At 49.5% G+C, this 16,716-nt stretch overlaps 1 protein-coding gene across 1 annotated transcript in view; it reads left to right on the top strand.

Moving 5' to 3' along the window:
* Positions 1-485: 485 nt before the first annotated feature.
* WWTR1 (WW domain containing transcription regulator 1) overlaps positions 486-16,716 on the top strand; it is a 197,249-nt gene continuing 181,018 nt past the window's right edge. Inside the window, exon 1 of the mRNA XM_038766222.1 lies at positions 486-1,019. Coding sequence (XP_038622150.1) covers positions 577-1,019 — 443 coding nt within the window. The 5' untranslated portion in view covers positions 486-576. The remainder of the gene's footprint in view (positions 1,020-16,716) is intronic.

Genomic DNA, 16,716 nt, shown 5'->3' with positions numbered 1-16,716 from the left:
CGCTGGTAAACGCAAAGGAATGCAGATCGGCGGGAGGGCAAGGACCGGTCCTGGGGCGGGAGGGAGGAGGAGAAGGAGGAGGAGGGAAAAGGAGGGAGGAGGAGGGAAAAGGAGGGAGGGTCTCTTCTTTCCCAGCCAAGTGGCCATCGGGGGAGGAGCGACAGCATCATCAACCCCGGGCCCCTCCTCCCTCCTGGGGGTTGGAGTTTTTCCCTAAACTTTGTTGATGGGACAGTGTGGGAGTGTCGGCTCGGCCTGTCCCGCGGCTCTCCGTCCCCCTGGATCATGAAGGCCGGGGGGCCGGCCAGCTGGGAAGCCCCCGGCCTGCCCTGGCTCGCCCACCGGGTCCGGAGCCGAGCCTGAGAGCCTGGCTCCGGCCGCCCAAGGCCTCGAGTTTGGGGGACCCCCCCGGGGTCAGCCGGTCCCAGCGGGTGACCAGTCCTCCGGGGAAGGCCCGGGGTCGGCCGAATCCGACCGGGACCAACCACCACCACCGGCAGGACAGGTCGAGGCTCTTCCCCCGCCTCCCTTTTTGGGAATCAGCGTCCCCGGCCCTCGGTGGGGGGGGTCGCCAAGATGAACTCGGCCCCGCCGCCCCCGGGTCAGCAGGTGATCCACGTGATGACCCAGGACCTGGACACCGACCTGGAGGCCCTCTTCAACTCCGTGATGAACCCCCAGCCCAGCTCCTGGAGGCAGAAAATCCTGCCCGAGTCCTTCTTCAAGGAGCCGGACTCGGGGGCCCACTCCCGCCAGTCCAGCACGGACTCGTCGGGCGGGCCGGCCCCGGGAGGGGGAGCGGGAGGGGGAGCCCCCCAGGGTGGAGGAGCCCCCCAACACGTGCGCTCCCACTCCTCGCCCGCCTCCCTGCAGCTAGGCCCCGGGGCCCGGGCCACGGCCAGCCCCCTGCAGCAGCACGCCCACCTCCGCCAGCAGTCCTACGACCTCACCGACCGGCTGCCCCTGCCCCCCGGCTGGGAGATGACCTTCACCGCCACAGGACAACGCTACTTCCTCAAGTGAGTCCCCTGGGCCTCGTCCCCCCCATCCCCAGGCAGGCCTTCTCCCCCTACAACCGGGTGCCAACCGCCGGGCCGGCCCATAATAACTTTACTTTGGTATTTCTTCAGCGCTTACTATGTGCCAAGCACTGTTCTCAGCGCCGGGGGAGATATCTTAGTCAGTAAGCGCTCAGTACAGTGCTCGGCACACGGTAATTGCTCAGTAAATACGATTGACTGAACCTTACGAAGGGGTAGAAGAATCCTAGTGATTTGGAGGGGTGGGGGCCCAAAGTCACACAGCTGACAATTAGAGAAGCAGCGTGGCTCCGGGGAAAGAGCCCGGGCTTGGGAGTCGGAGGTCCTGGGTTCAAGGCCCGGCTCCGCCGATTGTCAGCTGTGTGACTTCTTCATATCTATTCTATTGATTTTATTTTGTTAGTATGTTTGGTTTTGTTCTCTGTCTCCCCCTTTTAGACTGTGAGCCCACTGCTGGGTAGGGACTGTCTCTATATGCTGCCAACTTGTACTTCCCAAGCGCGTAGTACAGTGCTCTGCACACAGTAAGCGCTCAATAAGTACGATTGATTGATTGACTGACTTTGGGGAAGTCACTTCACTTCTCTGGGCAAGTCACTTCACTTCTCTGGGCCTCAGTTACCTCCTTCATTTCTCTGGGCCTCAGTTACCTCATCTGTGAAGTGGGGATTAAAACTGTGAGCCCCCCCTCGGGACAATCTGATCACCTTGTAACCTCCCCAGCGCTTAGAACAGTGCTTTGCACATAGTAAGTGCTTAATAAATGCCATTACTATTATTATTATTCTTAAGAGAAGCAGCGTGGCCCCGAGGACAGAGCCCGGGCTTGGGAGTCAGAGGTCACAGGTTCTAATTTCCGCTCTGCCACTTGTCAGCCGTGTGACTTTGGGCAAGTCACTTCTCTGGGCCTCAGTTCCTTCATCTGTAAAATGGGGATTAAGATTGTGATTCTAAGGTTGTCCCCCACGTGATGCTCGTGGGAGATGACCTTTACGGCCGCTGGACAGTGATACCCAGTGAGTCCCCTCGGCTTATCGGCCTCTCTCCCACCATCCTGTCCCCCATCCACGGTCGATAATGAGTATAATAACGATGGTATTTTTTTAAGCACTTACTATGTGCCAAGCACTGTTTTAAGCGTTGGGGTAGATACAAGGTCATTAGGTTGTCCCACGTGGGTCTCACAGTCTTTATCCCCATTTTACAGATGAGGGAACTGAGGCCCAGTGAAGTGATTTCCCCAGAGTCACACAGCTGATAAGTGGCAGAGCTGGAATTAGAACCCGTGACCTGTGAATCCCAAGCCCGGGCTCTTTCCACTAAGCCACACTGCTTCTCTGAAATCCGCCCCCATAATCATGATGATGATGGTATTTGTCACTACCTGCCAAGTGCTTTTCTAAGCACTGGTGTAGTGAGGAGGTTATTGGGTTGTCCCCAACGTGGGGCTCACAGGCTGCATCCCCATTTTCCAGAGGAGGGGACTGAGGCACAGAGAAGTCAAGTGGCTGGCCCAAGGTCACACAGCAGACGAGTGGCGGAGTTGCGATTAGAACCCACATCCTCTGACTCCCAAGCTCGGGCTCTTGCTACTAAGCCACGCTGCTTCTCTGGACCCATTCCCTGTCAATCTACCCCCGCCCCCACCCCAGCACCTAGTGGGAGACTATACGTGTATGCCTAGCTGAGTCAGTTGTGTTTATTGAGTGCCTACTGTGTGCAGAGTGCTGGACAAAAAGCTTGGGAGAGTACAGTTCAACAGTCTGGTAGATATGTTCATTCATTCAATCGTATTTATTGAGCGCTTACCGTGTTTAGAGCACTGTACTAAGCACTTGGGAAAGTACAATACACATAGACTGACATGTTCCCGACCCTCAATGAGCTTACAGTTTAGAGGGGGAGAGAATAATAATGATGATAGCATTTATTAAGCGCTTACTATGTGCAAAGCACTGTTCTAAGCGCTGGGGAGGTTACAAAGTGATCAGGTTGTCCCACAGGGGGCTCATAGTCTTCATCCCCATTTTACAGATGAGGGAACTGAGGCCCAGAGAAGGTAAGTGACTTGCCCAAAGTCACACAGCTGGCAATTGGCAGAGCTGGGATTGGAACCCATGACCTCTGACTCCAAAGCCTGGGCTTTTTCCACTGAGCGACGCTGGTGCCTTGCAGGGGGAGGGGAGGACCTCTTTTCTTGTATGTTTCCAGGTTTCTGGGCTGGCTGTTGTCGTGGGGTTGGGGTGGGATGAAGAGAGAGAAACAGAGACATCCCCAGCGGATTCCATGCCTTGCAGTCCATTCCTCTTCTAGACCGTAAGCTCATTGTGGGCAGGGGATGTGTCTACCAACTCTTGTTCTATGGTGCTCTCCCAAGCGCTTAGTACAGTGCTCTGCACCCAATAAGCGCTCAATAGATAATATTTTTTGAGAGGCCAGAGATGGAGCATGCCCCAAACTGCCACTACCCAGGGGAGCGCATCTGAGGGGCAAAGATGCTGGTGACCCCAGGCTCGGGACAAACTGGGGGATGAAGGAGGTGGAGGAATAATAATAATAATAATGATGGCATTTATTAAGCACTTACTTTGTGCACAGCACTGTTCTCAGCGCTGGGGAGGATATAAGGTGATCAGGTTGTCCCACGTGGGGCTCACAGTCGTGAAGGAAGGAAACAGGTGGGTGGAAATGGGGCCCAATCCTCCCCAGGTGGAATTGGGTCAAGTGTCCGAACTCTGCAGACCCCTTGCCTGGAAAAGTGAATCGTCCGCAGACGGCCAGGTACACGACGCAGTGGTCCGGAGTTGTAACTTGGCGGTTACCGATGGTTAAATAGTTTATGGGTAGACAAAGCAACTGTGTGGAAATTGGGTCACGCTTGCATTGTAATCTTTCTTGTTAACTTGGAAAATTGTTATGTATAAACAGGTTTATTGGCCATTTCCCCCTCCCTCATCAGAGTTAATCGAGAAGAGCGATTTCCCTAGGGTAGATTGAGCGGGATGGGGGTGGTTCTTGAAATTTAAACTACCGAGAAAGACCTAATCGGGTTCTGGAGGGGAATGGAATGATTGAGTGCTGCCCTTACCTGTAATCACCCAGATGCAGGTGAGCCCACTGTGAGCCTGTGGTATCGGAGGAGGCAGAGACAGTAGCAGAGGGAAAGAAAAAGGAGACTCTGGGGAGGAAATGACTGACGTTTTCAATGAGCACATAGTGGAGGTTCCATTGAAGGACAACTTCTTTAGTGTAACTCCTGACAGTTCTAACTCCTAACAGCCTTAGCTCAACATTGCTGTGCCAAGAAATTACACACTTAGCTGTTCCCAAATCAGCCATTTCTGTGCTTATTGAGAAAACGGCCTGAATCAGAATACACGGTTCTTGACGGAGAGAGAAATCTCACATAATGGAGAAGACATACAATTTAAAATCCAAATCCCAAACTGCAGAATCTCTTTTCAGGGGGCTTTTCTGTACTGCGGGTTTTCTTTAACATATGCAGATGAAGAGTACTTAATGTCATTCTCCATTTTACCGATGAGAGAACTGGCCTAGTTACTGCTCTGAAACAGACAGGGGGGTCATTTTATTTTGCCTTATGGTGTAATCAAGTTCATTCATGGGATAGGTTGTGCACTGGACGGTTTTTCTCAACCCCTGCATGTCCAGTGGAAATTAAGGGATTCTTCAGCATGCCTCTGAAAAGGGGTCATTTGGGGTTTTCTAGTAGCCACTTGAACCTATAAAGTCTGACGACGAATTTTAGAACCTCAGCTGCAGAACTGGCATTCACTCGGTTTTCACCAACAGTCGTGTTCAAATGCACCGCATTTTGGATCTGGATTTTTAGCAAGAAATAGTAATTGTAATGAGTCTGGGGCATGTTATTGTTTTCATTATGGGAAACGGTATACGGCGGGGTGTACGTATGTGTAGAAAGATGTGTCACTGTTAGTTGGGGAGTTGAGCGGACTGCAGTGGCGGCGTTGTAGAGATGGTCAGATCACTGGTGGAGGTCTCTGTTGGAAGCGCGGGGTTATTTGATCCTGAGGTACCGTGACCAGGTCACGGGTCAGAGAAGCAGCGTGGCCTAGTAGATGGAGCCCGGGCCTGGAAGTGAGAAGGACCTGGGTTCTAATCCTGGCTCTGCCACATGTCTGTTGTGTGACCTTGGGCTAGTCACTTGGCTTGCCTCAGTTCTCTTATCGGTAAAATGGAGATTAAGACTCTGAGCCCTTTTGTGGGACAGGGACCGTGTCCAACCCGATTATTTTGTATCTACCCCAGTGTTCAGAACAGTGTCTGGCACATAGTAAGTGCTTAACAAATACCACAATTAATAACAATAATAATAATAATAGTATGGTATTTATTAAGCGCTTACTATGTGCCAACCACTGTTCTAAGCACTGGGATAGATACAGCGTTATCAGATTGTCCTGCGTGGTGCTTACACTTTTAATCCCCATTTTACAGATGAGGTGTCTGAGGCACAGAGAAGTTAAGTGCCTTTCCCAAAGTCACACAGCTGACAGGCAGTGGAGCCAGGATTAAGCCAGTGACCTGTGACTCCCAATCCTGCATTCTTTCCACTAAAGCCACGACGACCCGTCTTGTGCCCGCCGTGCCCTGCCTGGTTGCACGGGCCGAGGTTTAAGCCCCACCTGCGGATGAACCCAAGGAAGTCAGGGCCCCAAATCAAAGTAGCCCAGTTTGACCAATTTGGGATTCCCCACCCTGACTGAGGAGCTCTACAGCAGTCCCTGCCCAGAAAATAGAGAAGCAGCGTGGCTCAGTGGAAAGAGCACGGGCTTTGAAGTCAGTGGTCATGGGTTCAAATCCCGGCTCTGCCAGTTGTCAGCTGTGTGACTTTGGGCAAGTCACTTCACTTCTCTGAGCCTCAGTTACCTCATCTGTATAATGAGGATTAAGAATGTGAGTCCCCCGTGGGACAACCTGATCACCTTGTAACCTCCCCAGCGCTTAGAACCGTGCTTTGCACATAGTAAGCACTCAATAAATGCCATTATTATTATTATTATTATTAAATTGGGCAGAGGTGAGACCTGGTCTGGGGATTACCTTGAAGCTGCCGGAGCCCGTGAGGAGACCCAGCTCCCAAGCTGTCCTTCCTGGCTCCGGCACTTTCAGGGGCTAGCTTGTGCCCATGACAGTTGAAAATATAAGCGGCAGAAGAGATCCTAAATCAGGCAAGCGTGGCAGATGAGCCCAGAGATTTTTTTTTAAGAAACTAACCAAATAGAGGGGTGGATGGGCCCAATTCTGGACTGAATTTGGATCAGAGACTGGGCTGAACAGACTGGGTGGTGGCAGATGAGCCCAGAGATTTTTTTTTAAGAAACTAACCAAATAGAGGGGTGGATGGGCCCAATTCTGGACTGAATTTGGATCAGAGACTGGGCTGAACAGACTGGGTGGACCATTGGTTTGACCCTGAATGGCCCAGAGATTTTTTTTAAGAAACTGACCAAATAGAGGGGTGGATGGGCCCAATTCTGGACTGAATTTGGATCAGAGACTGGGCTGAACAGACTGGGTGGACCATTGGTTAGACCCTGAATGATCTGTACATAAGTGGTCTGGGGCTGGGAGGGGGGAAGAGCAAATGGAGCAAGTCAGGGCATTGCGGAGGAAGTGGGAGATGAGGAAAAGTGGGGCTTAGTCTGGGAAGGTCTCTTGGAGGAGATGTGCCTTCAGTAAGGCTTTGAAGATGAGGAGAATAATTGTCAGATTTCCTGCTTTCCTGCAGGAAAGTGCTCTTATGTTCCTCAGTAAGCCTGTGTTGACAGTCCTCTCTACTGGGCAGGAAGCATGTCTGCCTACTCTGTTGTATTGGACTCTCCCAAGTACAGTGCTCTGCCCATAGTGATCACTCAGTAAATACCATTGATTGACTGACAGAGGTCTTCTCTAGCTTTGGCTAAGAGAGAATCTCCCTACCGTGAATGCTGATCTACTTTTCTCAGCCTTGGGAGGCCACTGGGCTAGGTGGACTAGGTGAGCAGCTTGGACAACTTGAGGAAACAAATTCTGTTTCCGACTCTCCCGGCTGTGGTTCGTGCCACTTTGGGCAAATTGTCCCAGGATCTTAGCCTCCCCAGCCCTAAAATGCATCCAGCTGGACCACTTTTACTGAGTAGACAATGGGAGATGAAGCATTTTCCTGTTTCAGATGTTAGAATATGTTAGGGTAGCTTTCTGCTCTTCCCTTGCTGTGGAGTGGGGCTTCCATGGAGAAGAGGCAGGCAGGATTCTCCACCCTTTTCGATTTGACCTTTTTGGTGAAATTAGGTGGAAAGCATCTAAGTTTATGACTTGATCTCAGGGAGCATGCCTTCCTCCTTCAGGTATCCCATTATGAACCAAGATCAAATGTCAGAAGGTCACTGCTCTAGGATCCTGGTATAATAACAGCAACAATAATAATTGTGGTATTGAAGCACTTACTGTGTGCCAAGCATTATGCAAAGCGCTGGAGTAGGTAAAAGATAATCAGGATGAACACAGTCCCTATCAATCAATCATTTGTATTTATTGAGCATTTACTGTGTCCCACATGGGGAGAGAAAACAGGTGTTGAATTCCATCCATTCACTCATTAAATCATATTTGAGCACTCAGTGTGCAGAGCACTGTACTAAGCTCTTGGGAAAGTACAATATCACAATAAACAGCGACATTTTCTTCCCACGTGAGCTTACTGCCTGGGGGCGGGCAGACATAAATACAAATAAATAAAGTTACTGATCTGTACATAAGTGGTCTGGGGCTGGGAGGGGGGGAAGAGAAAAGGGAGCAAGTCAGGGCGTTGCAGAGGAAGTGGGAGATGAGGAAAAGTGGGGCTTAGTCTGGGAAAGTCTCTTGGAGGAGATGGGCCTTCAGTAAGGCTTTGAAGGTGGGGAGAATAATTGTCAGATTTGAGGAGGGAGGGCGTTCCAGGCCAGAGGCAGGACGGGACCTAAGGTCGGTGGTGAGACAAGCGAGATCTGAGGCACAGTGAGAAGTTTAGCACTAGAGGAGTGAAGTGTGCGTGCTGGGTTGTAGAAGGAGAGAAATGAGGTGAGGTAGGGGAGGATAAGGTGATAGAGTGCTTTAAAGCCAATGGTGAGGTGTTTTTGCTTGCTATGGAGGTGGATGGGCAACCACTGGAATGTTTTGAGGAGGTGGGGGTGACATGTCCTGAACGTTTTTGTAGAAAAATGATCCGGGCACCACAGGGAAGTATGGAATGGAGTGGGGAGAGACATTTACAACTGAGGAAACTGAGACACAGGATAGTGACTTGCCCAAGGTCACACAGCAGGAAAGTGGGAGAGGCAGGTTTAGAATCCTGGTGCTCTGACTTACAGGCCCGAGATTTTTCCACTAAGAGCAAACTGCTTCCCCCTCTGAGCAGGCAACCCACCACCTTTATGGGCACAGAGGGGAAGTTGAGGACCTTCAATCGGTGGTATTTACTGAGTGCTTTCTATGTGCAGAGCACTGTACTAAGAGTTTGAGAAAAGCTTGTTATGGACAGGGAATCCATCTACTTATTGTTATATAGTACTCTTCCAAGCGCTTAGTACAGTCCTCAGCACAGAGTAAGTGCTCAATATGATTGAATGAATTGAATGGAAGTATAACACATTAGGGTTGGTAGACGCGATTCCTGTCCAAAAAAACCCTGCAGTCTAGAAGACTTTCCATTATCTGCCCCAAATCATCCTCTCCCTCATCTTCCTCAGCACTGATTCCAGCTATCCCCCCAACATCCTTCTCAAGCACCACAATGCTGACCCTTTACTTGGTTTGTTGTCGGTCCCCCCGCTTCTAAACTGTGAGCCCGTTGTGGGCAGGGACTGTCTCTATTTGTTGCTGAACTGTACATCCCAAGCACTTAGTATAGTGCTCTGCACACAATAAGCGCTCAATAAATACGATTGAATGAATGAATGAATGAATATGGTCCCAGGCTCCGTGGTGGGCTGGAGCGGCTGGACTACACAGTTCCGCCCTAGCTGTTTGAGGGCCTGGGCATTGTTTCCATTTACAGTAGGGGGCCCAGGATGGACTGGCCGGCCTGCCTGGGCTGCTTCCTCTTTTGGACTTTCTAGATAGGAGTGAGTGGCCTGGGACTCCATGTTTAGAGACAGGGCCACTGAGAGAGCTGTTGCTTAATTGTCTGCTTTGGGGGATTAACTCTCAGTGGCTGCTGGGTTCTTGTTTTGCTGTGTGTGTGTGTGTACAGTATCCCTCTGGAGTTTGGAACTCCCAGGAGATGGAAGGGAGATAGCGGAGGAGGAGACAAACGAGAATCGACTTGCAGGCTCGCTGCCCCTCTCCGACTTTTCTTGCCAAGAACTCCAAGTCGACCGAAAACACGGGCCTGCATTCCTTTGAAACTTTTTCATCATGGTCAAAATATTGGCCTGGAAGGAGAGCCAGGCAGACAACCTTCCTGTCTGTCTGGGTGGGGAATTGCCAACCTTCCCCACCTCAGTTTCCCCTCCATAAATGGGATGGGTGGCGCTCCACTTGGAGGACGCCAAGGGTTGGGAAGCGGGAATATCCAGAAAGGGGGGTGAAGATGCGGGGCGGGGGGGGGGAGGGGGCGATAATCCCCCCCACATTTATCACCCCCTACATTGCTTCACATCTGCATTATAATGTCGGAGAATGAGTAAATACAAATCGGGATAGAGATTTCAGTGAACAGTCTTTCTCAGTTGACAGCGAGCTGGGGCTTGCAGAAACCCCAGCCCTGCGTCTTACTTCCTGCTGAGGGTTTTCAGTTGATGAATGGGAGGAATATGACCACCCAATTAAATACCAAACCATGCGAGCTGGGGTAGAAAGAAAACTGACACACTGACGTGAAACTGTGGTGGCACAGTCACCACCCCGGGGGGAAGACGGGAGATGGGAAGAGGGCAGAGGGGACTTTTTCCTGTGGGTTGCGACCAGGGGCAATTCTTGGATGTGATCAGTCGGCTGTGGTCAGCACCTAATGGTGGACTCATTTTAGCCTATTTGGAAGATATAATAATAATGGCATTTATTAAGTGCTTACTATGTGCAAAGCACTGTTCTAAGTGCTGGGGAGGTTACAAGGAGATCAGGTTGTACCACGGGGGGCTCACAGCCCTAATCCCCGTTTTACAGATGAGGGAACTGAGGCAAAGAGAAGTTAAGTGACTTGTTCAAAGTCGCAGAGCTGGGATTCGAACAGATATGCTGGGAGCACTCTGCCAGCCCTTGGACTGTTTTTGAGGACTGCACACTTCAGACAAATTCTAGGATGGAAGTCTTTTCCTTGAGAGGGGTCTGTGCGTGGGTGCGTGCGTGTGTGTGTGTATGGGTATGCATGCAAGGGTGTACATTCAGTCCTGGAGAATAGTGGGTCCCATATAACCAGAACAGTGTTTACACTGGACAAGTGAATGCATTTCTGGGCTGGTTCACTGCTCTTATCTTTCCCAGGGTGTCTGCTCTAAGATCACACAGGGTGCCGTGATAGCTAGACGTCTAATCAAAGGCTAGGAATCTAATAAGCCTGCCGGAGGTAAGTGGTTGTCTGGCGGGAAAGGTTTAGGGACCCAGTTTTCCCCCCAGATTTGCATTCACCACTGTCCGATGCCAGTTGCCCCCGGCTGGCTTCCCACTGTGGGATGGTACATTTAGCAGCCCCATTGCGCAGTGGGAGAGAGGTGGGGAGGGCCAGGGACAGTTCAGCTTCACTTCTGGCTCGAGGATGAGGATCCTGGAAGCTAAAGTTGTGTTGTTGTATTGTACTCTTCCAAGGTAGAACAGTGCTTTGCACATAGCAAGCGCTTAATAAATGCCATCATTATTATTATTATTATTGTTATTATTATTACAGTGCTCCACACATGGTAAGCACTCAATAAATACAACTGAATGAATGAATGAATAAAGGGGTGGACACCCCAAACAGCCCCATCCCCACCCTGGGACTGTCTCGGCTTTGATTGTGTATGCTGAAGTGGCTGGGGGAAGAGGAGCTGTGAGGGTGGGCGACAGGCACAGAAGAAACAGTGTGGCTTAGTGGAAAGAGCCCGGGCCTGGGAATCAGAGGACCTGGGTTCTAATCCCAGCTCTGCCACTTGTCTGCTGCTACAGTTTCCTTATCTGTAGAATGAGTATTAAGACTGTGAGCCCCATGTAGGACGTGGACTGGGGCCAACCTGATTATCTTATAATGATGGCATTTATTAAGCGCTTACTATGTGCAAAGCACTGTTCTAAGCGCTGGGGAGGTTACAAGGTGATCAGGTTGTCCCATGTGGGGCTCACAGTCTTAATCCCCATTTTACAGATGAGGTAACTGAGGCACAGAGAAGTTAAGTGACTTGCCCAAGTCACACAGCTGACAATTGGCAGAGCCGGGATTTGAACCCATGACCTCTGACTCCAAAGCCCGGACTCTTTCCACTGAGCCACGCAGCTTCTTGTTATCTAAGAAGATTAGATAATAATAATCTGAAATAAGAAGATTATCTTCTTAGAAGCAGCGTGTCCTTCCAAGTGGACAGAGCGTGGGGCGGGGAGTCGGAGGACCTGGGTGTTCTAATCTCAGCCCTGCCACTTGTCTGCTGTGTGACCTTGGGCAAGTCACTTCACTTCTCTGGGCTCTCCATTCCCACATCTGTAAAATGGGGATTAAGACTGTGAGCCCCATGTGGGACAGGGACTGTGTCTATCCTGATTAGCTTGCATCTACCCAAGCATCTAGAACAGTATTTAGAACATAGTAAGCACTTAACAAATACTATAATTATTATTATCTTCTATATCCCCCAGTGTTTAGTATGGTGCCTGGCGCATAGTAAGCGCTTAACAAATACCATTAAAAAAAATCCCAAAACAGAAACACCAGGGCTTGTCTTTTCCCTTCAGCTTCTTTGAAGGTTAAAGGCTGTGTACTTGGTGTCTGAGGCCCGATGTCATTGACAGTACAGTGCTTTGCGCACAGTAAGTGCTCAAAAAATACCACTGATGGATCGGCTTCTCGACGGCAGGAAACACATCTACTAACTCTGTTATATTGTGTTTTCCCAAGCACTTAGTACGTTGTTCTGCACATAGGTAAGCACTCAATAAATACTACTGACTGAGTGATTGGCAGAGTCCAAGTTAACCGATGAAACATTTAGCTCCAGACCTCACATCTTCAGAGATACAGAGATGTATCCCTTCCTGGCCAAGCTGTAGTTGGGGTGCCCCCCTGGGTCCCTCTGACTGGGATCCCCCTCGGGGGCTACCTGTTTTCCCATCCCTTCGCCACCCAGGAGGACGGTAGAGGTCCAACATTCATCCCTCACGAGAATCCCTCACATTCACGAGAAGCAGCGTGGCTCAGTGGAAAGAGCCCGGGCTTGGGAGTCAGAGGTCATGGGTTCAAATCCCGGCTCCGCCACTTGTCAGCTGTGTGACTTTGGGCAAGTCACTTAACTTCTCTGGGCCTCAGTTACCTCATCTGTAAAATGGGGATTAAGACTGTGAGCAACCTGTGGGACAACCTGATCACCTTATAACCTCCCCAGCGCTTAGAACAGTGCTTTGCACATAGTAAGCGCTTAATAAATTCCATCATCATTATTATTATTATCATCCCTCCCTGCGGGACTGCTTTACAGTTAGTGTTTCAAATCTTAGCCAAGCCCCTCTGACCCCTCGGCCCCTGAGGACGGATGACCACGCCCTTCCCTTTGACCCCTTAACTCTTGGCCAGGAGAAATCAATCCCACATGAATCACATATGCCTTCCTCCCTTTCTCTCTCTCTCTCTCTCTCTCTCTCTCTCTCTCTCTCTCTCTCTCCCTCCCCCTCCCTCTTCCCCCCCATCTCTCTCTCTTCTCCCCCCCCCCCAACCTTGGGACTGAAATGCAAGGTGCACACATGTTCCGTTCTCTTGAGTTTAATGGCAGGCTTTACAGCCCCACGTCCATCCTCAGGGTGAATCTCTAATCATAATAATAATGATGGTATTTGATAAGCGCTTACTGTGTGCCAAGCACTGTTCTAAGCACTGGGGTAGATACCAGGTAATCAGGTTGTCCCACGTGGGGCTCACAGTCTTAATCCCCATTTTACAGATGTGGTAATTGAGGCATAGTGAAGTGACTTGCCCAAAGTCACACAGTTGATAATAATAATAATAATGGTATTTGTTAGGCACTTACTATGTGCAAAGCACTGTTCTAAGCACTGAGGAAGTAACAAGATGATCAGGTTGTCCCGGGGGGCTCACAGTTTTAATCCCCATTTTCCAGATGAGGTAACTGAGGCACAGAGAAGTGAAGTGACTTGCCCAAAGTCACACAGCTGACAGTTGGTGGAGCCGGGATTCGGACCCATGACCTCTCACTCCCAAGCCTGGGCTCTTTCCACTAAGCCCTGGCGCTTCTCTGGAGATGTGTAACGAAGCTTGATGGAGTCTGGGGCTAATTCAGTCCAGCCCCTTCCCTCTCGTCCGTCTCCTCTTCCTCCTAGTCTTCCTCCTGCACCCCTTCTCCACCCGCCCTACCAGCAAGATTCAGTTTTTTTTCCAAGTCCCACTTGCCCCTGGTTGCCCTGCTCCTCTTGGCCCTTCTCTCAATCAGTCATATTTATTAAGCACTTACTGTGTGCAGTGCACTGTACGAAGTGCTTGGGAGAGTACAGTGTAACAGACACAATCCCTGCCCACAGTGAGCTTACAGTCCTAGAGGGGGAGACCGACATTAATATAAATAAATCACAGATATGTACATAAGTGCTGAGAGTGGGGTGAAAGGGAGTAAATCAGGATGACGCAGAAGGGAGTGGGAGAAAAAGAAATGAAAGCTTAGGGAAGTCCTCTTGGAAGAGATGTGCCTTCGGAAAGGTTTTGAAGGTGGGGAGAGTAATCGTCTGTTGGATGTGAAGAGGGAGGGCGTTCTGAAGCCCACCCTAAAACCCTATGAGATCCAGGGAGACGTTCCCCAGTATAAGAAGCCAAGGGCACATTAACGAATCCCAGAATGTTTATCCCAGTTGAGCCAGGGATAGCCCCCTTGGTCCCGTCCGACGTCGCCTCTGTGGAAAATAACAAAACACATCCGGCCATCCAAGGCTGAGTGTGATCTGTTTTTCAGGGCAGAACTTTTGTGTTTGGCCTGTTCAGCCCCAATCCGTAGTCATTGTTTTTGAAAATCACTTTGGCATGCCTTGAGTCTGGAAATCGTAGATAAAACCAACTTGTATTCTGTCGTGTGACAAAGTGACCCGCAAGCATTTCCAGCAGAGGGCTTTGAAACCCAAACACGGTGATTAGGGAAAAAAACACATTTGTTGGCGTGCTTACCGATGAGGTATAATACCCTGTTGGTGGTTTTCCTGTCTGTTGTTGGAGCCCTGACCACCGCCTGGTTCTCAGACCGGGCAGGCCCCCCTGCTGCCCGGGTAGCCGATCTCTGTCTGGGTATTTGATGTCTCAGGGTGGTCACTGCTGTTGTCCGGTGGCCCCCTTGGCCTCACGGAGATCTGCTGACTTCCCCGCTGACTTCCCCGAAAGGTCTATGCTCTGGGGGCTATGGAGAGGGAGTGCTTCACTTGCTTATGTAAAAACGGTCTGTGATCTGCCATAGATTGTGATGTTTTAGAGTCTCCAGGAGGAAACTGCCCTCTGAATCAAGCAGAGCGCAGTACCAAGCGCTTGGGAAAGCACAACGGGTGACTTTGCACCCGTTCTTAAAGATAGCAGCGAGGGACTCTAGTTTGTGAAATAGCAATTTTTCATTTTGGTGTGTAATGCAGAGCATTGTGGGGTAAAAAAAACACAGCTTGGGCACTGAAGGTACTGAAATAAATACTGAAGGTTTTTATTTATTTATTTTACTTGTACATATCTATTCTATTCTATTTATTTTATTTTATTTTATTTTGTTAATATGTTTGGTTTTGTTCTCTGTCTCCCCCTTTTAGACTGTGAGCCCACTGTTGGGTAGGGACTGTCTCTATATGTTGCCAATTTGTACTTCCCAAGTGCTTAGTACAGTGCTCTGCACACCGTAAGTGCTCAATAAATATGATTGATGATGATGATGAGGTGGACTCACATGGTACAGGGTACTACCGATTTAGGTACATGTTTATCTTGCATCCCTTGGCTTCTCCTGTGGCTACTATTTCCCCAATCTACTTTTAATGTCCATCTCCCCCATAGACTGTAAGCTCCCTGTGGGTAGGGATTGCGTCTGTCCGTCTTTGTTGCTTCAGACTTTCCCCAAATACTTAGTACAGTGCTGTGCATACAGTAAGCGCCCAGTAGATTCTACTAGTTGGTTGACTGGATTTTACTCCTGGCATAGTGCATTGCAATCTGAGAGCCTCATCCTTTGTGTGATATGTGCAAGTTCCATTTGCCTTTGAGGGCAAGTTATAACAGTTCTTAGCACAATATAAAGTCTCTAGCACAATATAAAGTCTCTGCTCAGTTTCTTGCTGGAGAGTGTAATGCCTTGGCCATATTCTCCTCCAAGAGGCCTTCCCAGACTAAGCCCCACATTTCCTCATCTCGTACTCCCTTCTGCATCACCCTGACTTGCTCCCTTTGCTTTTTTCCCCTCTCCCAGCTCCACAGCACTTAGTACATATCTGTAATTGTATTTATTTGTATTGATGTCTGTTTCCCCCCCAGGCTACAAGCTCACTGTGGGCAGGGAATGTCACGGTTTATTGTTGTGCTTTCCCAAGCGCCTGGTACTGCGCTCTGCATGCAGTAAGTGCTCAGTAAATACGATTGAATGAATGAATATTCAGGACTCGTCGAAACACACAGCTTTATTGGAAGGTTAAAAATATATTAGAACAAGAGGTGGGAGGAAGCTTCACTGGTGATTATGCAGCAACTTACCATAGTTTTGAGCTGTGAACTTTTTGTTTATGAACAGTTTCAAATATGAAATACTAGGCACACAGAAACTGGCCGCCAGAAGCAGCGATTGCTGACAAGGAGCTTTGCTCCTCCGAACTGGGTTTGGGTGTTCAGAACTTCCAGGAGCAGAGTGTTTCATGAGTTCCAGCTCAGAAATATTTCACTTGAAGAATCTGAAAAACCTCAAAGGGGAAGGACCTCCTTCCTCTCTTATGAAAGGCTAAGTCCAAATCCAGTGGAGCCACTTTTTCCTCAGTCGTGTACTGAATAAACTCACTATCTTATCTACGGTCCCAAGAAATCAAGTCTAAATGCATTGATTTGGTGTTTAGACCCGAAACTTAAATTCGGTCCCTGGGTTTGGGAGAGATAAGAGCAACACGTGAAGGCCTTGAAAAGCTGGAATTTTGGAAACGCATACTGTACAGGGACCAGGACCCGGGCTGTGCATAATAAAGCCATTGTTTGGGGTATTTGCCCACTGCATACATTTTAATACTTATTGAGTGCCTGGTGATTATTAACCGAGATTCTGTTGGCCACTCCTCACACAAGGAGATTCTAGGGTCATTAAGGACCCTTCCGTGTATCACAGAAGGTGAGAGATTTTCAGGGTGAGTCCTAAAAGTTTCTGTTACTCTAGCTTTTAAACACTGGCTGGTGGGGCCAGTGAGTGATGGGGTGACCCAGGCCCTTTTAATTATTAGCCTCAGTAAAGGGAGCTGCCGGTTGCCACACTGCTTTTCATTTAAC

This window comes from Tachyglossus aculeatus, chromosome 1 (assembly GCF_015852505.1).
Source record: "Tachyglossus aculeatus isolate mTacAcu1 chromosome 1, mTacAcu1.pri, whole genome shotgun sequence".
In the NCBI taxonomy this organism is placed as follows: domain Eukaryota; kingdom Metazoa; phylum Chordata; class Mammalia; order Monotremata; family Tachyglossidae; genus Tachyglossus; species Tachyglossus aculeatus.
This window is presented reverse-complemented; position numbering and strand designations above follow the sequence as displayed.